This window comes from Oryza sativa, chromosome 8 (assembly GCF_034140825.1).
Source record: "Oryza sativa Japonica Group chromosome 8, ASM3414082v1".
Classification (NCBI taxonomy): Eukaryota; Viridiplantae; Streptophyta; class Magnoliopsida; order Poales; family Poaceae; genus Oryza; species Oryza sativa.
In genome coordinates this window covers 5731211-5756020 of record NC_089042.1, presented here as the reverse complement: position 1 = coordinate 5756020, position 24810 = coordinate 5731211, and the positions used below count along the sequence as shown (strand labels likewise).

Genomic DNA, 24810 nt, shown 5'->3' with positions numbered 1-24810 from the left:
CCTGGCGACGACGAAGAAATTTTGTGCAGCAACTGGAGCATGGCTCACAGGTCGCTACTGCCCCTGACGAGAAGGCTGCCCTTGCCCACGACTTCTTTGATGGAGTTCTTGGGTCAGTGAGCCACCGTAATTTCTCGGTGAACCTTGATTTCTTCGAATCTAGGGGACAGCATATCGAGGAGTTGGAAGATCCTTTCACCGAGGATGAGGTGCGGAAGGCAATTGCTGACAGCCCGCATGACAAGGCACCAGGCCCGGACGGCTTCTCGGGCATGTTCTACCACCGCTGCTGGGTCATCATCAAGGACGACGTTTTGGCGGCCTTGAACCAGCTCCATCGAATGGATGGATCCAGCCTTGCCTGGTACACAGCTTCGTGAAGCTTTTCACCAAAATTCTCTCACGCCGTCTCTCGCCGAAGCTAGACTCTTTGGTCGCCAAAAATCAGAGCGCTTTTATCAAGAAACGCTGCATTCAAGACAACTTTATGTTAGTGCGGCAATCAGCAAAATACCTGCATGATCGTAGAACTCCTTCGGTGCTGTTGAAGCTGGACATCGCTCAGGCCTTTGACTCCATCTCATGGCAGTTCATTCTCGAAGTGCTGGAGCATAAAGGTTTCGGCGTTCGATGGCGCTCGTGGATTGCTATGCTCTTTCGGACAGCCAGCTCGCGAGTGCTCATCAATGGTGAGCCGGGTTGCCCGATCATACACCGAAGAGGGGTTCGGCAGGGAGATCCCATCTCCCCGATGATGTTCATCCTAGCAATGGATGTGTTGAGTTCTATCCTTGCGAAGGCCGAGAATGTTGGCTTGCTGCGACCGTTGGGGATTCCTTTCCGGGTCTCGCTCTATGCGGACGACGTGGTCGCATTTATCCGTCCGGCAGTAGAGGAGATCCATGTGGCGACGGAGGTTCTCTCCATCTTCGGTGAAGCATCTGGCCTTCGAACAAACTTTGCTAAGTGTTCGGCTCTTCCAATCCAATGTAATGAGGCAGATCTTCAGATCCTCCATGACGAGTTACCATGCCAGGTCGCATCCTTCCCATGCACATATTTGGGGCTCCCTCTTTCCATCTTTCGTCTGAAAAAAGAGGATTTGCAACCGCTGATTGACAAAATCGGTCGTCGACTGCCTTTCTGGATGTCTCATTTGATGACTCCTATCGGTCGGACCACCATGGTGAAAGCAGTACTAAGTTCTATCCCCATCTACTTGCTCATGGCAATCAATGCGCCTAAGTGGGTAATTAAAGGAATTGATAAGATCCGTCGTGGTTTTCTTTGGGCCGGGAAGGCCACGGCAAACGGCGGTGTCTGTCGCGTTGCGTGGGCTCGAGTTTGCTCGCCCATAGAGTATGGTGGTCTAGGCATCCTCGATCTTGAGAGATTGGGTATAGCCTTGAGGTCGCGATGGCTCTGGCAACAAAGAACCTCGTCGGATAAGCCGTGGCAAGGACTTAACATCCCAGTTTCACAGAAGGAACGCAACCTTGTCTCGATTTCTTTGGTTTGCTCAGTGGGCGATGGGAAGCTGGTACGGTTCTGGGAGGATTGTTGGCTGCAGGGCTCTTCAATTCGGTCGCTGGCGCCCGCAGTCTACGCAGCTGTTCCCGCTCGGTTCCGGAACAGACGAACGGTAGCTGAGGCTTTGCAAGACAGGAGGTGGATTCGAGACATCTGTGCGGCACTGGGGATTCAGGCAATCCTGGAATATCTCAAGCTTTGGGACATTCTGCGATCGATTCAGCTAGGTGAGGAACCGGACACGATCTCTTGGCGTTGGGAAAGCTCGGGGTCCTACTCCGCTCGCTCGGCGTATCGTCTTCTCTTCGCGGGAAGAACCAGCCTTGAGCACAAGCCAATTTGGAAGTCTCTAGCGCCCCCGCGCTGTCGGTACTTTCTGTGGCTGGTCGCACTGAATCGTTGTTGGACAGCAGATCGTCTTCGGAGTCGAGGACTGTCACACCCGGCTCGCTGCCCTCTTTGTGATCAATGCGATGAGACGATTGATCACTTATTGGTTGCTTGCTCGGAGTCTCGCTAGCTATGGTGGATTGCTCTTTCAGCTATCGGTCATTCTGAATGTCTACCTCTCAATGAGCACTCTTTCCACTCCTGGCTATGTGACAGTCGCAAAAGAATGGCCAAGGAACATCGTCGAGGGTTCGACACCATTGCAACTTTGGTGGCGTGGACGATTTGGAAAGAAAGAAACAATCGGGTCTTCAACGAAAAGAGCAGGACATGGGCGGAAATTGCTAGGGCCATGACGGGCGAAGCGGACCTTTGGCGGTTGGCTAAAGCCACGATACCGGCCATGGCGACCCCTATGTCGGGTGGAAGGTCGCTACATTCATTGGGAGATTAGGCTTTTATTTTCTTCCTCCTCCCCCCTCCTGTATCTTGTCCCCTTCGTGTTTTTGATTTTTCGGCCCGCTCTGTAAATACTTTTATTCCTTCTTAATACAAAGATGCGCCCCTCGCGTATTCTCAAAAAAAGTGCCTGAGACAGGAAATGGAAATGATCAAACGTCTGGGTCAAGTGATAGCGATGAAGACAATGATAGTGATGTAGGAATTGACGGGGATGCTGCTGCTGCTGCTGCTGCTGCTGCTGCTGCTGATGCCAATGCATTACAAAGGTAGTTTTGTTTCTGTTACTTCCTCAATTTTTGTTTATGACACAATATATAAAGGGAAATGCCTAATTTATCATAATTATTCTTGGTTTTCTTCTTAACATAATTTACTTTTACTGCGAAGACATGTCGCAGCTCCAATCCAAGGGAATATTGCACGAACTGCAAGTGAGGTTGGTATTTTGGATCACCGTGCTCGTCATGAAAATTCTCACCCAAGGTAATCAATGATCACATTGTCGGTTCAGCGCGTACCTGCCTCATAACCTTCTTTCTCCTTGTTGCTACTTTTACTATGGTGATGTGTCCGAATTCCTGCATGACATTCAATTAGATCCATTCTGTAAAGTATCTTGCAGAGCTTTGCTTGTTTTGTTTATTTAATTAGCTATTTACTCACACAAAAGGCCACTACTTCTTGACAGTGCTAGATGACAGCCATGTTATAACTGATGCCTTCGTGCACAACAATCACCATATGCATGTGTTTGATGCATGATAACCTTGCCTCTTATATTTTCATATGCAACGTATGTTGTTGTTAAAATAAAGAAATAATGATAATTAATAAGTAGTTGGTAATACCATAAGTTGATGCCAGGAAAAAACGACGATTTAAGTCCAAGGTGTGGGAGGAATTTAAAGCTGTGTTAATTGATGGGAAGGTTCAAAGTGCCATATGTAATCATTGTAAAAACTGTCTCGTTGGAGAAACTACAAAAGGAACCAGCCACTTACGCCGACATCTAAAGAGCTGTCCTGCAAAGGCTGGAACCAGTAGGGTGCAGAAAAAACAAAGGATTTCAACTTTGCAGCCTGATTCATCTGTTTCGAAGGACTTGAAATATGGTCAAGTAAATCCTCTTGAAGAGTTTATGCGGGCTATAGTCTCAAAACTTTGCCCCTTCTCTGCCATGTACGGTGCAAGCTTTGCGCCATTTCTAGCTGGTAGAAATCCAGTTCTTAATATGGTGCCACAAGCTACTCTTGAAGAAAAGTTTCTTAGTGTCTATGAGAAAGAAAAACAGAAGCTGAAGGAGAAAATAATAGCCACACCTGGCGGAGTTTTCCTGTCACTTGATTCATGGTATTGGGACGCTGATGTTGAATTATATATTATTTGTATAACAGTGCATTTTATTGACGGAGACTGGAAGATCAACAGAAAAACAATAAGATGTTCTCCAAAACTTGTTGGCTCTTATATGTTAGGTTTGCTCCCTCGCTTGAAATCCAACATTGTTAATGTCAAGATGGTGTTAAAGGAAGTAGTTCAAGATTGGGGTCTTCAGGAGAAGCTTTTAGGAGTGACACTACAGCCATCAGAGGATAGTATTAAGGAAGCTTCATTACACTTGGAGGATGACCTTACAGGAAGGAAATACCTTGTTGCCAAATGCAAGCTATTAAATATCCCTTGCATGGTTACTGCCCTTCATGAACTTATTGAAGATTCCATAATGTGTGACATGACACCGGCCTGGTCTTGTTACATGACAAGCTCCCCAGAGCGGAAGCAGAAATACGAGCAGGTTCTATCACAGTTGCATCTAGACGGTGCCTCTTATGGATCTAAAAACTGGTACTCGCAATTCTGCTTGTACGAGGCTGCTTTGCAGTTCATCAAATCATTTCCACTTCCAGAGGATAGACGTCACCAAACAAACCCACTTAGGCCATCTTTTGATGATCTGGAAGCAATAGAGAGCTTCTGCAAGATTGCAAGGCCAATCTACATTGCAGTAAAAGCAATTTCTGGTCCTCATAATGTGATGTATAATTCATATTTTCATGTGATCTGGAGATTGGTAGCAGTCATACGAGAACTACCTAGCATGAATAATACCGAGAGAAATTTTCATGTGCCAGTAGTACAGAAGGAATTCGATAACAATTGGAGGAAGTGGTACTTGTGGCTCTCCATAGCTGTGGTTCTAGACCCCAGATATAAACTTGGTTTCATTGAACTTTGCTTCAGACAAGATTTTAGTCATGATGCTGGAATGTATATCTCTGAAGTTCGTGCCAAGCTTTATGAGCTATACATTCAATACTCTTATGACAATGGACAAAGTAACGAGATATTGAATAACAGGAACAGCGATTCAGGTACACAAATTAGTGCTCCATTAGATAACCAAATCCAGAATTACACCATAGCCCAAGCTGCAGTTGAGGAATTCAAAGAGCTTAATGAATATCTTGGAGGGGGACTCTGTCCTCAAAATGATTCTTTTGATATTCTGAAATGGTGGAGGGATAATTCATCAACATACCCAACTCTTGCTAAAATGGCACGTGATATTCTAGCAATACCTGGATGTGCAGTTTCCGCTGAATCTGCATTCGATTCTTGCGATCAGCGGGTAGAGGTATTCAAAGGCAAATTTCGCCCAGAGACAGCTGAAGCACTTGTCTGTGCTCAAAGTTGGATCAAATCATCTGGTACAACCTTTTACTTTCGATTATAAAAAAAAATAATGACACTTGCTTCATTTGGTGGACATTTGGGCTATGATATCTTACTGAACTGATCCCCGAATTATCAAAACAGGAACAGCTGGCGCAGATGATGGAAATAATATGCTGTTTTAACCTGCAGTGACCTACATTGGCTACTTCCAGGTATTATTCTCTTTCCACAATCCTCTTAGGCTCTGAACTTAGCAATTTTATGAACTTAATGATCTAACCCTTCTCTTCTCTTATTTTTTTCTTTTCATTTTCAAGCAGCTCCTTTGGTTTGTTCCAGTTCTTTCGGCTGGATTTCCTGTTCACCATGCATCTCAATGTGATCAACTACATCTGGAGCAGTGTTAATCCTTGCTTCATGTCGTTGGGCCATGATTATAATCCTAACCAAGATCAGTTTCTGCTGCTCTCGCTCCGAAAAAACATAACTCTTTTTTTCTTCCAATAAGGGTCATCTTTTAGTGAATGCTTGGTATTTGTTTGGAAAATACCGGTATATTTCACACGAACTGTTAGTACTGTTCAGTATCATCAAAGTACAATAGTTTGGAACTACTCCCTCCGTTTCATTTTATTTGACACCGTTGACTTTTTAACACATGTTTGACCGCTCGTCTTATTCAAAAAATTTAAATAATTATTAATTCTTTTCCTATCATTTGATTCATTGTTAAATATACTTTTATGCATACGTATAGTTTTACATATTTCACAAAAGTTTTTGAATAAGACGAACGATCAAACATGTGCTAAAAAGTCAACAGTGTCAAATAAAACGAAACGGAGGAAGTATATATGATTTGAGGGACATTTAACTACTTGCCACTTTTAAGATGTGGCAATTAGTTATTTGCTACTCATTGTCTATAACATGTGGGCCCTCATGTATCTATGACATGTGGGTCCAGTGGCAAATAATTTAGCACCACTCGTAAGAGTGGCAAATAGTTAATTATTCCATGATTTGAGCAAGAATATTACTGCAATGTGTTCTTCCTCATTTCCCAACTCACCTCCCTCTTTTTCCACGTGCACCTTTTTTTGGGAGTAGCTATACAACTGTCGACAGTTTTTAGGATGAAAAACTTAATTACATTGTAACTACTCTGTAAATACATTGTAACTAGTATGTAACTTGAGTGTAACTCAAAAAAGCAACTGGTTAGCTGGACAAACCTCCAAGTTGGATGTGTTGGGTTTGATCCCTGCTGCACGCGTCTGATTTTTTTCCCTTTTCCTTCACCAGCACAAATCTCAAAGCATATTAGACGGCTTTTTTCCGTTTTCCTTCACCATCACAAATCTCAGAGCATATTAGACGGCTTAAAATTTGAAAGTTTTCACACCTGTTAACTGTCGACAGTTGTATAGCAAATCCGTTTTTTTTTGTTAATTTGATCTATGCCATTGAAAATATGGCTATTTAGATAAATACCATTACAATTCGTGTATTTGTAGATGTGCCACTAAAATTTTATAAAATTGGAACCGTACCACTGCTGTCACTTTTTCCATCCTCTCTTTCCTTTTTCCGTCGTCTTCTTCTTCTCGCGTCTCGCGTCTTCTTCCTGGATCCATAGCTCGGCGTAGGGGTCGCCGCCGCCGGCTTCGGCGGAGATGCACACGACCAAGGTGGCCTCCCTGCGCCGCGTCTTCTTCTTCCATAGGGGTGCCTGCCTCGCTGCCTTCGGATGTTCCCACCGCCGCCGCCGCTCGTCATCCGAAGCCGAGCCGCGACGAGGGAGGAAGAAGCATATGGAGGTGCACGGACCTCACCTTCCTCCCATGGCGCCGCCGTTGGCCGCCGCCGCCGCCGCGGCCGTATACTCCTCTTCCCCTCTCTTCTCCTCCTCTTCGTCCTGCCCCCTCCCCCACTGCCATCTGCCCCCGAGCTCCATCTCCCTCCGGCCGTGGCGCCGCTCGACCACCGCAGCCTCCTCCTCCGCCGCTACCGAGTCCGCCGGGAGGCCCCTTCTTGAGGCGCGCGATCTCGTCGCCTGCGTGAAGGATTTAGGATCAAGAGAGATGGGGAAAAGAGGAGAGGATGGGAAAGAAGATGAATATGATATGTGGGTCCCACATGCAAATGAGGAAGAGGATAGAAAACGTGACGGCAGTGGCACGGTTCCAATTTCGCAAAATTTCAATGGCACATCTACGAATACACGAATTGTTAATGGTATTTGTCTAAATAGCCATATTTTCAATGGCATGGATCAAATTAACTATTTTTTTAAGGAAAGCGGCAAGAGTATTGCTGAATATATTAGAAGAAGATAAATTCAAGGTTTACACGATTACACGATTAAGGCGAAAAACAACTTATGAAGAGCCCAAAACCATAATGCCTGGTGTGATAGGGGAAAAACTACAATCATGGCGGTTAGAAATCAAATATGCTTTCTTGAATATCTTGGATGATCTGGTGTGCACCCTTTTTAAACTACTAAACGGTGTATTTTACAAAAGTTTTATATAGGAAAGATGCTTAAAAAAATCATATTAATCTATTTTTAAAAATATTTTATGCTAATACTTAATTTATCACGTGTTAACTCTCAAACTCAGCCTTATGGCTGAGAAGAAATTCATGCAAGTCATACTCTCACAGTATCTTTACTACTATACTATAAAAGATAATAATGGTGGTGGTGGTTCCGTCACCAGCCCACAACCACTTCTGATATTACATGTACTAGATGATGGGGCACGCCAATGGCGCGCCTCCTGTACACAACTCATCTTTTTTTTTCACATAGGAATAGTAATTCCAATACATAAAGGAGATAATAGTGTAGTGGTTTATATAAAAGGTATCTGTTGACAAAAGATGTGACAAAAGCTATAGTCAAACGCGACGATAAGGATAATGTGCACATCTTGTTCGTACTTTCTAATGTACATATGGTTGGTCATGTACAACAATGCTAGTATAATTAAACAGGCACATACATCGGATATAGCATAAGACAATTTCAAAATCAATACGACTACAGAGGCTGGTAGACTGTACATACACATTTGGTCGTGTACATTCGGTTGGATGTAGAGGCCAGGTTTATCTCATTTTCTAAAAAGATTGTATATACACATTGGTGGCAATAGTTCTACGCCAGACTATGGGCTCAACCGAGGCGCATTACCTGCACAGAAGTCGCAGATTGATCAGTGCATTTTTTTTAATAGTAGCACCATGCTTCTGGGAACACACAATTTATAGGAAGCAAAGTTATAAAGTATAGTAAGCAGATATTTGCTTTCCCTTTCCCACTGCAGGTTTGTCTTGCTAAGCAGAGGATAAAAATATACCAATGTTAAGTGAAGGGAAGAAGCGAAACATGAAGGTAAACAATAAGGAAGTAGCATCAAGTACTGGGACAACAGAGTTTACACATGATTCTTCTTTCTGTCTGCAATACAACCATCAAGTTTCGTACAATGAAAACCAAAGTTATAGGACAGGCTGAATATAAGTAACTGTTGACGGAAAAGAAACCTAAAATGCAGGAACGGTGCATCTCCTGAAATGTAAGTAGGGGTTAATTACATTGGATAGTTATTAATTGACATTTATATGATCCTTAGATATATTAGTGGAATAGTGCATGTCAAAGGTGAAAGTAGTAATTTTGAAATATTTAGTAGTATTACAGGTAAGCACTTGGTCATCAGCGAAAGCTTTTTTTATCAGATATCTCAGCTTGTGTGAAACCATTGCTGCAATTTTACGAAGTAGTGCATCTGATCTGGAATCAAACCTCATGATATCCATAACAGCACGGACAACAAACTGCTGAGGAATTTGACAAAAAACAGAATAAATTTTGCAGAAGTAGTGTGAATAGTACCTATTAGACAAAGATACTACCTATGGCATACGAGGAAATAATTAGAAAATAAGCATGTTAATCTAAACAGTAGAGGACTCTTAGGATCTTTGTATGGAAAAAAACTGGATTCTGGAATCATTCTAACAGAAGAACAACCTCTTGAGAACTTGTAGATAGATCCATAAGAACTTGTTTTATGACATCGAGAGCATGTTAAAGTCCATCACATTTAAGATGGGCTCAATTTAGCAATATTGACTGTCCATAAGTAAGATACCGGTCTTACAGAATGGCATGTGTAAGCAGGCAACAATGAGGTGCAGCAGTGGTGAAGCCAGTCAATAAAGATTAAAAAGGTTAATTCCCAAATTAAGAGAGGACACTATAGAGAGCGTGCAGAAGAAGCTAAGAATCAAGTACCCTCATCTGTTTTGCTCCAGCAGTACAAAAAGGCTCCATCACAGAGACATTGATAGGCGATCACAATATAGTTACTTAATGTCAGAGTGAGCTCTATGATCTCTATTTAAAATGAATACTGGACAAGAATATGCATTTTTGCTGTTGAGAATACACGTAGAGCATTCTTTTATTCTCTTAATGCAGGAATTTTCTTAATATTTATTTTCTTTGGCTTAATATATATAAGCAAAATTATTTAGACTTCATGTAACATTATACTTTTGGTGAATCTGACTTGTATCTTCATAAACCAATCTGTCCTTGTGTGAAGTTAACATTGGTTGTATTAACCTTCTTATATTTATAGAGGCACACAAAACTATATAGGAAGAAACATAACTATGGAGACCATAGTTATTCCATGAAAGGAAGTTTTGCAAAAGGCCTAGATGGTTATAAAGGAAATAAAACGCAAGACAACATCATATGGAATGGTAATAGGGAAAGGGGCAAAAATAAATTACCCATAATTGAAGTCTAGCCGCCTGAAAATTATGCAAGGAACCAAGTGGTAGCAAGCATTGTTTGGAATCACCGTTCTATTAGTATATAAACCTGCAATTTGAAATGCCACTTTTTCAGTGATATGACAACTAAAACATATTTTATCATCTCCATGGTAATAAAGGAATATGTTCTTTTATTAATTTTAATAGCGAACTTAAAAAACAGAACACATTAATGCCTTAATAGACTAATAAAGATGCATCCTAGAGGTTTTGTAAAATTATAGGTGTATAGAAACCGCGGCAGTAGATTCAATTGTACCTTACTGCTGAGAGGATAATTCTGACTATGTCAAGAACCAAGTCCTGACAGCCAATTGCGAGCATAATCACAGAACATTTTAGTGCAGCAGAATTTTCTAATATCAAAATCATTCTTGGAAGGTATAGACTGCTAGTTTCAGCAAGGTCTGCAAATACACTGATAAACAGCCTAAATATTTCCTGAGAAAAAGGAGTTGACAGAGCTTCACAAGAGTGTGGTTCCCAGTCAAAACTTTCCCTACCACTAAAATTGCAGGCATTTATATAGACAATGAACCAGTACCAAAACGGCCACACCAACAGCAAAAACAGATACCCACTGATCATAAAGAGAGCACATTTACCCTGCTATGAAGATAACAAATACTGGCAAAACCACCTTCATGAACAGCACCGCACAGCACGCCCAAACCAGCCAAAATAACCAGCCTCATACCCAAAATAATTTATAGGTAAAACCCGATGAACGGAGTATTATATAAAAAAAATATTCTCTCTAGATGGCCATTGACAAATAAATGTGCTCATCACTCCTAACAAAGTTCATTTTCATATGGCAAGTCAAACAAGAAAGAACATATCATCCTTAAAAAAAATTTGAAGCAAATAAAGAAAAATTATGCTGGATTGCCCATCGGTCCATCAGAAACAGTTCCTTTCTACTGCCCTTGTTGAGAACTCGCAGAAATTGTTCAGGTGGCTAGTTGAGAACTCGCAGAAACAATTCCTTTCTACGTTTACGACAACTCGCAGAAATTCATTTCAAGATCATGCCAAATTCAGGTGGCTAGTGGAGAACTCACCTGTTCTTGATGTCAGCCTCCCTACGTCCCAGCCACGGAGTGTCCACGGTCAGTGCAATCGCCTTGAACCCAGCTCTCTCGGCTCTTCTGACGAACTGCTCAACCACATTCCTGTACCTGTACGGCTGCATCTGTATGCAAGATCACAAAAGAGGTTGAGATACAGAAAAAAATAGGCAAGAGTGTATTGACAAAACCAGAGGGGTGTGATATGCTTACATATAGCTGGAAGAAACAGATTCAAGGCCCAGTTGAGGCGACCTCCTCAACACTTGAAGTAGCCCAAGATGACTGTCTGAAACATGAAGGCGATACCAAATTAACATTGGCATTCATACAAGTTTGAATTTCTGTTTTGGGTTGGTATCTTTATGCATCAAAGGAAATGTGGTTTGCTATTGAACATGTAGATAGCATTCGCTGCATACCATTATAGTTCCTCCTGCTGAAGCTGCCATGGCAGTTGCATACTCTCCTGAATACATATGGGATTTTAGTTAGCTCAATTCTATGCAAAGATCAATATAGATCATGTGCTAGCTTGTTACATGCTAACAACTTCAGTTTGTTTTCAGCTTTTCTAGTAGTAATGCTAATGCTGATGGATGAAATTACTTTTGGTTTTAAACGTGGGCTAAATGTAAGGCTGTACAACAACTAAGCAACATAATTGCAAAGCTAACATATATTGAAATGGCATATGTACCGTCAGGGTGAGCCATCTTCTGCATGGCACTGGGAGCAATCATTACGGGCATTGATATCTCGAACCCAAGAACAATTGCGGACATGTCGATCTTCGAGACATCGATCAGGATGCGGGGACAAAACCTAGCCAGAAAAGGTTACAGTCAGATTGAGGGTTGACAAATTAACAAATGTACAACCTAAGGTATGTGATTGAAAAATTGAAGTCATATGCTAAAGCAAACTTCAATATTCCAACTTGAAAATAAACAAGGAAAAAAAGAGGGAAATCACAGAAATGTGATTGAATTAGTTGGTGACTACAATCACAAGATAAACAATCTCAGGGCACAGAGTATACGGGACATATGCAAACATGTGAACATAGTAGTGGCTTTTGCTTACAGCTGCGGGACTCATCCACGAGGTCGAGGAGCTGTCAGAAGGTGAGGCGGCCATCGGCCTGGCACCGCGCGCGGACGGTGACGGTAGCACACTGCAGCTTGCGCATATGCTTAGTGAAGCAGTGCGCGGCCGCAAAGACGACCGCGTCCACCAGGGCAAGTGGCAGGATCAGCATCGTGCATGTGATCTGTGACTGAACCAGAGCACTTCTGTAAAATCTGTGACTGAATTTCACAAATAAAAAAATTACAACCAAGAGAATGGTCTGTAAGATCTATGACTGAATTTCACAGGGCAATTCTTCAATCATGAGTTTAATCACGAAGTTAGACTGACAGAAAGGCAACTAAACTATAGATTTGATCAATCAACAGGGAGCTAACAACGAACTTACGCATACCCATTTCAAAAAGAACAATTCAAAAATGTTAAAAAAAAAGATCACAGCAATTTCAGTATCACAGTAAACCAACAAACAACATGGTATCATGCAAAGAACCGATGCACTTGCAAAGGTAATGCACCTACTTATAACCTGATAAGAATTGCTCTTGGCCAGAAATCCTGTCTTTGGTCCCACACTTTGATTAGGTTTTACATCTCAGTTAAATTTTTTATAGTATCGGACCCATCAAGCCTCATTCTTATCAAAATACATCTACAATCCAAAATTTTAGAGTGATTTTGTAGCATGTTATATGCATTTGCAGAAGCGTAATTAGATCATTTGAATTTGAATTAGCTTTCAGTTGTGGTACTATAGATGTACAACAAAATGACATATGCATACTATAAAGCAGTGCTACCTCCACCATTTTAGCTTAATCTTTTCAAATTTAAGACTTATGCGAAAAGCAAGGGGAAACTATACAATATAATAATGGATGAAAAGCAAGGAGAAATGCAACGCTGACATACATGAGTTATGCTTTGCAGTAATCTAATGATAATACATAGGTAATAAGTTCGTTACGAATCAACTAAGCTGTATGTAGTCCCACACTCCATACTGTTAAGAGTTGACTGACTTGTCAACACCAAACAGGGATTAATTCGGAAGATGAACTGAGAAAGTAAATCAGTTCAAAATATCGGAAGAATTTAACTATACCTGGTTGAGTACCACAGCAAAGCCTACATCGCCGATGTGTTGGACTGACATCTAGACCGATAAGCGAAGCTCCTAATGATACATCCTCATTAGCATATTTGTGTGGAACAGGATTGAAATGTCACCCCTTCATGGTCAATGATGGGTAGATGTTAGATAAAAAATAAATTTATGGTGTAGTTAAACAGGCATTGTGTCTGAAGAAATTCCTTACTGATTGATTAATATGTAAGAAACCAAATCCTTCGAGATTGCATAGAATTGATCGATTGCATGATGTAAGTTTTTGTTCCCCCGTTCGCCAAATTCCCAATACTCAGCGTCAGGGTATCTTTAATTCTTACACTCCTAAGAATGGCTGACATTTGGTCAGCTATTTAAAATATCGGAGAAGACATGACAACAATAGGGGACTTACTTCTGAACCAGGATTGAACCAGCTTTCATGCAGCCAGGGTAAGCTCTTGCATTGACTGACGAGTACAATGATTCCAAGAGTCGCTACAATATTTTTCAATCTGATTATTATAGTATCGCTATAACTGAGATAGAAATTTAAATTTCAAGGTTTTTCAGCTTTAGCTCTCAAAGCAACATTTGTAAAGATTATAGCATATTTGATTTATCAACTTCGAGCATACAATTCGCATGTCAAATACTGAACAAAAATTTAACGCAAGTAAAATATCTGAATGGGACAAATTCTAAGAAGGGATATGGTGCTAGATTACTGGGCAGTACATATTTACATATGCATCGACATCCACTCTAATGTAGTAGTACTCTGCACCCTAGTTGGACAAGGCTGTCACAAAAATGGATTTTGTCTTTGCAACCGATTTCAGATATCCTTCAACATGATCCTAAGTAATCAACAAATATTCCAAGATATTTCACTTTTACACATAAATAAACAGACCACATTAATACTCCACCATGCTTGTTAAATAAAATTTATTTTGGACTAAATCCTATGTAATTACCAAACCCTTGAAGTCGACATGTTTCCTAGCTTCTGAATCTATAGCTCCATCGAGTATCCCGCTAGATGTTGCACTGTCAAATAAGATAAAAAAGTGAAAATTTCAGACTCACTGATCTCATGGTATTGTCATCAGATATCCATAATAGTAAATTGTTAACTCTCTAGTCTAGTAAGAGGAACTCTCCCTTTGATACTGTCCAGAACAGCTTGCCCAAAGAAGCTCTCCTTGATGCGACAACGTAGACGTGGCCGAACTGCAGCAGGGAAAGAATGAGGAAAAGAAGTTGCTTGCACGGCTCTCTTGCTCACCTGTGCACAAGAGAACAACAAAGAACAAAGAAGAAAAGAAAAAAAGGTCAAGGAAGGCAGGATCGAGTACAAACGAAAATCTCTGTGGAAGTGGTCACCATCTTGCGGCTTGGATGGTGTGGGGGTGGCGGCCGTGGAGAAGCAGAAGACATGGGCCGGTGACCATGTGCAGCCCGTTACGCTTCGGAACCTAGGGCGGCAAGCGAATCGGATCGGCGGCCCACACCCCCTCCCTCCACCGGGACGCCCCCGCGGCGCTCGCTCGCTCTCCCGCACGCACGGCCTGCGCGGCTAGGGTTAGGGTTCCCCCGCGGCCACGAAAATGGCTTGAGTTCCGAGCTCCAGCAGGAAGCGAGGACGAGATGGGAGAGAGAGAGAGAGAGAGCAGCGAGTGCAAGCGAGGAGGGAGGAGGAGGTGGACGCGGCGGCGGCGACGGCGGTGGACGTAGCCGCCGCGGCCGAGCTGGACGCTGCCGCGGCGGCGACGGTGGACACGGCGGCGCGAGGGGAGGCGGACGCGGTGGCGCGAGGGGCAAGCGACGGCGAGAGGCGGAGGCGGAGACGTCGGCGTGCGACGGAGGCCGGAGATGACGCAGCGGCGGCGCGAGGCGGAGGTGGGGACGGCGGCGCGGAGCGGTGGCGGTGGGAGAGGGAGAGGGAGAGGGAGGAGAGGGCGTGAGCGGCGGCGGCGCGAGCGGAAAGCGGAGGCGGAGGCGGCGGGGCGAGCGGGCGACGGCGGCGGAAGAGAGATAGGGAGAGGGAGAGACGAGAGCGAGAAGGGGCGGCGGCGGATAGGGTTTGGGGAGTTAGGTAGTGGCGTCATTTTTTGAAAACACCCCTATACTTTTCTCATTTTACATATAGGTCCTTATCCGCGATTCTTTCTCACAAACTTTGTTCGTGGGGGACATATTCGTAATTAGAAAAAATAGAGGGGTTTTTTTGAAAAAATACACCAAAGCACTTTAGTACTGTAGCGAATCGCTGACGTGGACACGCCGAGCGTCCGCCCAGCCCGCCACACTTAATATTTTCTAATTTCAGGTGTTTCTGTTGGGGAAGCACAGTTGGAACAATTGCACTAGTAGGCTTAGTAGCAGAAAGAATGAAGAAGGAATGAATTCATTCGAGGTCTTTTAACTTGACAACGAATCCGATTTTCATCCCTGAACCTAAAAACCAGATACAATCCGTCACCTAACTTACAAAACCGGTGCAACGAGGTCCTTCGGCGGTTTGGATGGAGGTTTTTGGCTTACGTGGTGCCTATGTGGTTGGTTTGACTTGGTCTTCATCCTACGTGATGGTGACGTGGCGCTTACGTAGCAATTTGATTCGAAAAAATAAATGGAGCAATATTAAAAATTGAAAAAAAATAATATGTGGGGTTCATATGTCAGTCAAACAAGAAGTAAAAAATAGTGGGCCCCACCACCTCCACCTCATCCTCTCTACCTCTTATCTCCTCTCTCCAATGGCAAGAGCACGCAGAGGGATGAGACGGGGAGGCCGGCGAGGTGGGTGGGGAGCGAGGAGGCAGGGAGGTTGGCGATGGTGGGTGCTCGACGGCGATGGGTGAAGGGAGAGGTGCGCAGTGGGCGGCGGCCATCGGAGAGAAGGGAGAAGAGTGGTGGCCAGCAAGGGTGGCGGTTGGCGACAGAGGCTCGTGGGCGGGTAGAGGCTCGCGGTGGCCCTTTCCTCTTCCCCTCATCACTATAGCCGCACGCTGCCGTCGGGCCATCTCGATCTTCGCGCGAATTTGAAGTTGAGGAGGATGATGACGCCACCACAGCGTCCCGATCCTCGGCATCTTCGACGCGGAGTGGGTCGAAGGCGGAGGCGGAGCAGTCGGGCTGCTATGGCTCGGAGGAGGCGGGGTCTGCCGCTCCTCTCCCCATCCGCAGCATCTTCCTCCACATAGCCGCCGCCATCCGCTGTCGTGTTCTTGTCCGCCGCCTCCAGAAGAGGAGGCGTGGAGTGGCGAGGCAGCTCGTGCTCCGTGGACAGGAAAGCGGTTTGCGGTGGAGGATCTCCGCGCGGCTCGTCGGCTTCGCAGGGAGACGGATGCGGCTAGGAGGAGGGAGAGGAGGGACGGGGGTGGCATGGCGAGTTTGTATGGCATCCTAATCCCTAGTACCAGAAATATTCACCCCTAATATATACAAAACCGTATAATTTCGGTCCCACGTCAGTATGGATCTTGTTTCGCTAACGTGACATCCTAGTCAGCAAAATAAAATATAAAAAAATATAAGGCCCAGATGTAAATGAGAAGAAAAAGAAATGTAGGATAAGCGCCTCTTCTTTATTCTCTTCTCTTCTCTTCTCTTCAGAGATACTGGGAGGCCGGCGGCGGCAGAAAGGGGAGAGACGGCTGGCGAGCCCGGCCGAGCTCCGCCGTCTCGAGCGCCTCACGATGGAAGGAGAGAAACGGGGAGAAGGGACGCAGTCGGCGGGAGATCCAATCTGGGCCACCGACTCAGCCACCAATTCCTTTTTAGCGATCCAATCTGGGCTGTCCGTTACAGGCTTGGGCCCAGTGATCCATCTGGGCCGTTCATCCTACTCCTAATAATGCTTAATTAGGCCGCTTCCCCGTGCTTACATCGACGGCGCCGCCGGTGGCTACCCATGAATTTTTCTACCCTCCTCGCCGACCTCCGGCCGCCGCCGCCGCCGCCGCCGCCGCATCCGATGCTGGCTTCTTTGGTTCGTGTTCACCTCTACATCTTCCAAATCCAAGGCTTGCCTGCTCCTGGAGCTCTGGCTGACTGGTTCCATGACATCTCCATCGCCATCGCCATCAAAGCAAAGCAATAAATTGGTCAGTTCGTCGTGAGCCCGTGAGGAAATATCGCGGCTAGTCTTGTGATAGCAATGCGTATGGCCACACCTCCACCTCCCCTCCATATCAACTGCCAGGCGAGGCGACGACTGACTTCCCAGTTCCAACCTTTCTGCCAGGCTCGAGAATCTTGACTTTGAGATGAGTGTGTGGTTGACTTGATCGATCGGTATATCTGAGGAATCGCCTGCTGCTGCGACTGCGATTGCTTCTCGCTTCTGATTTTTTGCAACCATAAACAGGTAATTTGTTTATCAACATTATTTTTCCCAATCCTTCTCTATTTGATTTCACATCAGTTTTTTTCTGCATAATCATGGAACCCCAAGCGGCTGCTTGGGCTTTTTAGCGAACATCAATTGATTTTTGCTGCTGTTGTTGTTGTTGTAGGTTTTTTCTTTCTCAAATATTGTTGTGAGGTATTTATCACAGCAAAACCTGCTATATAGGCATATAGTTAGATTTTTCCCGTCGTGAAAAGAAAATATTCTTAGTTCCGCCGACAGGATCGAAACTACTAGTGCCCAAAGTATCACTGCTTCTTTTCCAGAAACTTCTTACGGTATATGTGACTTCAACCATAATATTATAACAGAACAAGTTTCATAGAATCTGATAGGTTTAAGAGATTATGGAAGTGCTTTTTTAGGCTAATCTATACATACTTTTTTTTTAAAAAAAGTTTTAAAAAATTTAATCAGATCTTGTCCAATATATTAAATATTTATGACTGAAAGGATTAGTAGATATATAATTTATACATCCGAAGCTTGGCAATGATGACACATTGCAATCTCTTGATGTGTCACTTGCGTGGCAAACTCGCAACGGTAACATGTGTGGGTTGTTGTGTCGCCTCTATGGCATACTTGGTGCCGATGCCTTGTGTTGAGCTCCGTCGTGGTAGCTTACGTTAGGTTAGTTGTTGGTGTGTTGTTGTAGCTGTGGTTTTTGCTTAGTTTTCCCTAAGTAACTGGACACTATAAAGTTTGGTCCCTGTTTACTCCTTAAAATAGGACACCTCCTTCTTATAAAATATTGGCAACTGTTTGAGAAAAATAATTTATACATCAAATTCCATTTCATTTTATGACTGCAGTATCTACAGAAGATTCTCAATACAACATTGAGATGGTGCTATCTATACATTTTCCATAGGTCTTACTAGAAAACAGAAAGTTTTTAGAACAAGCAGTTCGCTTCATATAGGGTATGGAGAATCAATCGGGCCAACCGCAGTACACCATGGCTGATCAAGGATTCCGCCCCTTCTCAGCCTTGATGTCCGCGCCATCTACTGCGCAGCAGCATGTGGGTTCTTCATTCAGCACAGCAGTAGTTCAGGTGGCCGCAGCACAGCAGTCACACACAGATCATGGTAACATTTGCCTAGCTGATGATGATGGCTACTATTGGAGGATGACCGGACAGAGTACAACTCAGGGTGAGTCGTCTCCAACGATATTATCCCACTATCAATGTGCCCAAGCAAACTGTGTGGTCCAGAAAACAGTGGCATACACTGCAGATGTTGAAACATTTTACAGGGGCAGACACAATCATCTACGACAGTCAGATAGACTGGAGCCAATGTCTCAAGTTGGTGTGCTAGTTGAGGCATCAGATGCAGCAGGGGCTGCGGCTGGACCTTCGGTGCCTGAGACAGAAAATGGAGATGATCAATCGTCTGGTTCAAGTGATAGGAATGAAGACGATGCTGGTGATGTAGAAATGGACGAGGATGCAGCTGCTGGTGATCCCAATGCAATGCAAAGGTAATTTGCTTTTGTTACTTCCCCAACCTCCTTAAAATTGAAAAAAGATACAATATTTTCCCTAAATACTCTTGCTTTTCTTCTGTCTCCAAGCTTTTGTGCAAACTCAACATCCTTTGCACGCGTTGGAGAAGTATCTATCAACTTTTTTACCGTTTACAAATCCTGGATAAAAAATCCCCTGTTCCGTGAAACTGATAAAAAAAACTTGATTAGTTTGATTTATGATGACTCTGTTTGTGATTTTTCGTATGCACATATGTTGTGGTTTCAATAGAGAAATAATGATAAAGAGTAGTAATACCATATGTTGATTACAGGAGAAAACTTAAGTCCAAGGTGTGGAAGGAATTTAAACTTGTGTTTAAGGATGGAAAGCTCCATACTGCCATATGTAATCATTGTAAACTCAGGCTCGTTGCAGAGACTAGAAATGGAACCAGCCACCTACGCCGACATCTGAAGATCTGTCCTGAAAAGGCTGGAACCAGCAGGGTGCAGAAAAAGCGAAGGAGTTCAACTTCGCAGTCACAGCCTGATTTACCTGTTTCAGAGAACTTGGAAAATGGTCAAGAAAATCCTTCACAGAACTTGGAAAATGGTCAAGAAAATCCTCTTGAAGAGTTTATGAGGGCTACGGTCCTGAAACTTTGTCCCTTCCCTGCCATGTACCGTGCAAGCTTTGCGTCATTTCTGGCGGGTAGAAATCCAGCTCCGAATATGGTTCCACAAACTACAGTTGAGGACAAGTTTATTAGTGTTTACGAGAAGGAAAAATTGAAGCTGAAGGAGAAAATAATAGCTACACCTGGCGGAGTTTTCCTGTCAGTGAATAAGTGGTACTCTGGGAGTTATGAAACAGGAATTGTTTGTTTAACAGTGCACTTTATTGATGAAGAGTGGAAGATTAATAGAAAAACAATAAGATGTTGTCTTTCAGAATCGGATGGTTTAGACTTGAACTTGTTCCCACACTGGCAATCCGAAATTGCTAATTATGAGGATGATGACAAGATGGTGTTGAAGAAGGTAGTTCGAGATTGGTGTCTTGAGCCGAAGCTTTTAGGAGTGACATTGGAGGGATCAGTGGATAAGAAAGCCACAATATCCTTGGAGGATGACCTTACGACTGGAAAGAACTACCTTGTTGCCAAATGCAAGCTATTAACTATCCCTTGTATGGTAGATGGCCTCGATGATCTTATGCAATACACCGTTGGGAGAGAGGTGCGATCGATGTGGTCTCGTTACATGACAAACACTCCCGAGCGTAAGCTGAAATGTCAGGAAGTTGTATCACAGCTGCAGCTAGACCGTCCCTCTTTTGGATCAAAATACCGGTACTTAACATTCTATTGGTGTGAGGCTGCTTTGCAGTTCATCAAATCATTTCCACTTTCAAATGGCAGTGAACGTCCATCATTAGATGATCTGGAAGCAACAGAGAACTTTTGCAAGATTGCAAGGGCAATCTATCATGCAACGAAAGCTTTTTATGAACCTTATAACTTGACTTTTAATTCATATTTTCATGTGATATGGAGCTTAAGAGCAACCCTACAAGAATTACCTAGAATAAAAAACATAGAGAGGGTTATTAAAGTGAAGAATATGCAGGAGAAATTTGATAACCATTGGAAGAAGTGGTACTTGTGGTTGTCGATAGCTGTGGTTCTAGACCCCAGATATAAGCTCGCTTTCATTGAACTTCGTTTCAGAGAAGCTTTTAGTCAAGATGCTGGAACCTATATCTCTGAGGTGCGTGCAAAGTTTTATGAGCTCTATATTCAGTACTCTCATGTTAATGAGCAAAGTAATGAGATACTGAATCAAGGCAACAATGGTTCAGGTACACAAATTAGTGCTCCATTACATAAACAGAGAACGAATTACACCATAGCACAAGCTGCACTTGAGGAATTCAAAGAGCTTTTTGAGTATCTTGGAGGGGGGCTCTGTCCTCAAAACGATTCTTTTGATATTCTGAAATGGTGGAAGGATAATTCAGCAGCGTACCCATCTCTTGCTAAAATGGCACGGGATATTCTAGCAATACCTGGATGTGCAGTTTCCGCTGAATCTGCATTCAATGACGATAGTGATCATCGGGCAGAGCTATTTAACGGAAAATTGGGCCCTGAGACAACTGAAGCACTTATCTGTGCTCAAAGTTGGATTATTAAATCATCTGGTACAACCTTTTACTTTTGATTATGAAAATTGTAATGACAGATGGACCATTTATTTATTGGAGCATGATGCCTAACTGAAATGATCCCATGCTATTAAACAGGAACAGCTGATGCAGATAATGGAAATAATATCACATTATCTTAACCAACGGTGACCTATGTTGGCTACCTCCAGGTCTTCTTCCCTTTCCAGCTACATGCCATTTAGGTTCTAATTAAATTTGGCAACTTTATTAACGTAATAATCTAACCCTTCTTTTTTTTAATCATTTTCGAGCAGCTCCATTGGTTTGTTGCAATTCTTCAGCTGGATTTCCTATGTATCACACCTGCAGCCGTCCTACTCTTTACTTGTCGTTGGGCCATGGTTATGAACCTAACCAAGATCATGTCTTGCTTTACTATGTGTGAGAAGTTAAAACTTGTTTTCCCAGTAAGGTCAACTTGTTTTCCCAGTAAGGTCATAGATCATGTCTTGCTTTACTATGTGTGAGAAGTTAAAACTTGTTTTCCCAGTAAGGTCATTTTTGACGTAAATGGTTATGTTTGGGAATTTCTGCTATGAAGTTCACACGAACTGCCACTATTCAGTGTGAAATTAATTATAATGTGTTTGGAACTATGATTATTATAATGTGTTTGGAACTATGATTATTTGAACAAGAATGTAATGCAATGTCAGTATATTTTCAAAAGGTTGGATCCGTTGCTTACTACCTCTGTTTCATATTATAAGTTATTTTTACTTTTTTTTAAGTTAAACTTCCTTAACTTTGATCAAATTTATAAAAAAATATAGCAATATTTTTAACATAAAACAAAGAAGTTGTTAAAATATATTCAATGCTAAGTCTAATAAAACTAATTTAGTGTTATAAATATTACTATATTTTTATCAAACTTTTACAAAATTTTACTTTAGAAAAAGTCAAAACGGCTTATATTATGAAACGTGTGGGAAGTGTTAGGCACAGTTTGTACCAGCACGGGTCCATAGATAAATTCATAGTGGGCTGAAACTGTTTATGAGCTTAGCTGTTCATTACATACGAGATAACGCAACATCAGATGCAAGCAAATACTCCTACCTATACATAGCATTGCTATTAGTAATACCAAATGTTTGAGATTGGGACTAATCACCTCGGTGATTAATTCAGCTCTTCCTTCCACGCACAGCCCTGAGGAGATCATTCATCACCAGCGGCGAGCTCGCCATGAGATGCTTGTAACCCTCGGTCGCCATGACGGCGTCGAGGTTCGCGGCGACGACCTCGACGCACCTCGCCTTGAGCCGCGGGCACCCATGCTGCTCCGCCAGCGCCAGCGTCGTCGCCGCCGTCTCCACGGTGGCGCCAGCGATGAGCTTCTCCTCGCACATGATCTTCAGCCCGTCGAGCCCGCACATGTCCGCCGCCGCCAGCAGGTGCTGCGCGACGACGACGCCGTCTTGTTGATCGAGCTCCGGCACCGAGTCGGTGTAGATGAAGCCGAGCATTGCTCCGAACACCTGTGGCTCGATGTCCCTGATCTCGACGCTCCGGGAGCTCTTCTCCTTCATGTCGCCGAACAAGGAGGCCATGAACACCGGCGACCTCGACGCGAGTATTGCCCTGTGCGCCGGGAAGCACTTGCCGGACACCACCAGCGTGACGTCCGCCCCCGTCCCGCGGCGCAGGAGCTCGCCGAGGTGATGGCTCAAGGACAGACCACGGCCGGAGAACGGGGGCAGAACATTCGCCGGCGCTGCCGGCGCCGCCGCAGCGACATTGTCAGGTATCTCCGTGATCACCGTGATGGTGCACTCGACGGTGAAGGCGTCGTCGACGATGGCCCCCGACGCCTCCAGGGCGCTCCGGCGAAGGATCAGGACCCACGCGGAGCTCTCGCCGGCGCGCTTGAACGCGTGCGACACGTGGCCGTCGACGGCGGCAGAGGTGGTGGCACTATTGCTGATGAGGCGGCATCGGAGCGCGGCCTTGACGTCGGCGCGGCGAGGAGGACGAGCTTGAGGGCGACCCAGTGGTTGGAGTCGGCGATGAGGCTGGCGGTGTAGCGGAGCTCCCAGTGGTAGCCGCCGACGGGGAGGCGCCTGGACGGGAGGGAGTCCGTCCTCGCCATGGCTCTGGTGGCGGAGTAGCCATTGATCTTGAACATGTGCACGGCGCGCGCGGCGTCGGTGAGGTTCGACGAGAATGACGCCCCCATGGATGTACGGATCTTAAGTATAGGAAGATCGAGGAATTGGGGATAAATTAATAGCAAGATTACATCAAAGTTAAGTTACTGTAGTAGATAAACAGTCTCAGGAGCTACCTAATGAATGAATGTGCAATCGCTATTACAAATTGTAATGTCGAGGCGATTAGATGGATGTGAAAAATGAATCCTCTCCATCCCATGTCGATCTGAGAACTATTTCAACTTCAGCGGGAAGTTCAAAAGGAAGTTTCAAGTAGAGATTCAAAATCCGATAAGTCGATCGAACTAGAACAATTTTTGAGTTTATCTAAGGAACTAGAACAATCGATTGAACTCCAAAAGGAGAGTGTTACCTCTGTGTCTCGCTCAGGCTCTCAGTCGCAAGAGGCGAGCGCCGATGGTTTGGTCGATCTGGTCGTCGTGCTCGTCAACTCTCGTCAATTTGGATGGCGGGGAAAGGGGAAAGGAGGCCGCGACGCGATGGAAACAAAGAATATTTTATTCGGGGAGGCGGACGCCGATGGCCGACGCGTGGACGAGCTACCGCTCTCGGCTCGCCGCCGCTAGTGCCCAGGAAGCCAAACGCCGCCGCCAAGCTCCCCTTCGTCTCCCGCGCCGCCTCCGGCCCCATCTTGCTAAAACCGAGAAATCTGGTAATTTAACTTTCTTTTTACAACCTACTCCGTATATATATTCATATTAATACTAGCTTTGAACATTACAGAGTTTTTAACCAAGAGATATAACCCATTTTAAATAAAAAGACAAACAAAACTGCTGTAAAATCTAATTTTGTGTACTATAGCTGAGTGTAAGTACAATGTACTTGAATTATACACGAACACAAACCTTGACGGAAGATCCTATGGATGAAAATTTGAATTATAGAAACCCAAATATCTGTCGCAAGTGAAATAACAAAACTGTTCTTTTATTCGGAACAGCTAAATAGTTGGCGAAAGGTTTCTGAGACCAAAATCATGCAGATTATTGACCTGGGATTTGTTTTGTGATTTGTCCTCTGATGACCTCAGCTCTTCTCCTTCAGCTCCGGCGACGCCTTCTTCTCCAACTCTGGAGACCCCGCCGAAGGCATTGGAACTAGGGTTTAGGGTCCCGGCATCCCGGGTTTGGATAGGGTGTGAGGCAGAGGGAAGGTAGGGGGAAGTATAAGAAGGAGGATCGCCAGGCTTAGAGGGATTGCCGTGGAAGGCGACGGTGCTGAAGCCACGGGGATGAAGGCCAATGGGTCAGCATTGGTGACGGAGACAAACCGAAACTTGTGGTTAGGAGGCGGCGACTGGTGGTGGCGGATCC

General features: G+C 44.1%; 2 protein-coding genes, 3 long non-coding RNA genes and 1 pseudogene across 21 annotated transcripts; 2 read left to right on the top strand and 4 right to left on the bottom strand.

Moving 5' to 3' along the window:
* Positions 1 to 2323: 2323 nt before the first annotated feature.
* Positions 2324 to 5250, top strand: LOC107277758 (zinc finger BED domain-containing protein RICESLEEPER 2-like). Its single transcript, XM_066303516.1, has 5 exons — positions 2324 to 2349; positions 2478 to 2648; positions 2770 to 2818; positions 3461 to 5059; positions 5200 to 5250. Exons 1-5 carry the CDS (start codon positions 2324 to 2326, stop codon positions 5248 to 5250), a joined length of 1896 nt encoding a protein of 631 aa, XP_066159613.1.
* Positions 5251 to 6025: 775 nt separating this feature from the next.
* LOC136351312 (uncharacterized) lies at positions 6026 to 6423 on the bottom strand. Its single transcript, XR_010734318.1, has 2 exons — positions 6294 to 6423; positions 6026 to 6176 (listed from the first exon to the last, which is right to left on the bottom strand). It is a non-coding gene; the product is annotated as an uncharacterized lncRNA (long non-coding RNA).
* Positions 6424 to 7950: 1527 nt separating this feature from the next.
* Positions 7951 to 15247, bottom strand: LOC9266434 (uncharacterized). 14 transcript variants are annotated; one of them, XR_010734307.1, is made up of 12 exons: positions 14578 to 15247; positions 14169 to 14479; positions 13604 to 13686; positions 13400 to 13533; positions 13186 to 13312; positions 12075 to 12298; positions 11689 to 11813; positions 11411 to 11457; positions 11202 to 11277; positions 10983 to 11113; positions 9874 to 9964; positions 7951 to 8260 (listed from the first exon to the last, which is right to left on the bottom strand). It is a non-coding gene; the product is annotated as an uncharacterized lncRNA (long non-coding RNA). The 14 variants fall into 14 exon arrangements; XR_001548231.3 differs by having other exon boundaries at positions 12075 to 12267; positions 14578 to 15246; XR_010734310.1 differs by having other exon boundaries at positions 14169 to 14424; positions 14578 to 15244.
* LOC136351311 (uncharacterized) lies at positions 8491 to 8910 on the bottom strand. Its single transcript, XR_010734317.1, has 2 exons — positions 8769 to 8910; positions 8491 to 8638 (listed from the first exon to the last, which is right to left on the bottom strand). It is a non-coding gene; the product is annotated as an uncharacterized lncRNA (long non-coding RNA).
* A 2115-nt stretch (positions 15248 to 17362) lies between the features above and the next one.
* LOC107277882 (zinc finger BED domain-containing protein RICESLEEPER 2-like) lies at positions 17363 to 21986 on the top strand. 4 transcript variants are annotated; one of them, XR_010734306.1, is made up of 6 exons: positions 17363 to 17566; positions 18424 to 19099; positions 19420 to 20857; positions 20949 to 21290; positions 21393 to 21466; positions 21572 to 21986. XR_010734306.1 is itself a non-coding variant. In XM_015794422.3 (5 exons), exons 2-4 carry the CDS (start codon positions 18537 to 18539, stop codon positions 21434 to 21436), a joined length of 2478 nt encoding a protein of 825 aa, XP_015649908.1. In that variant the 5' UTR covers positions 17363 to 17566; positions 18424 to 18536; the 3' UTR covers positions 21437 to 21466; positions 21572 to 21986. The 4 variants fall into 4 exon arrangements, 3 of the variants coding, with proteins under 3 accessions (XP_015649908.1, XP_015649911.1, XP_015649910.1); XM_015794422.3 differs by having other exon boundaries at positions 19420 to 21290; XM_015794425.3 differs by having other exon boundaries at positions 17400 to 17566; positions 18534 to 19099; positions 19420 to 21290.
* Positions 21987 to 22265: 279 nt separating this feature from the next.
* On the bottom strand, positions 22266 to 23965 carry LOC9270538 (BTB/POZ and MATH domain-containing protein 1-like; annotated as a pseudogene).
* Positions 23966 to 24810: the final 845 nt, after the last annotated feature.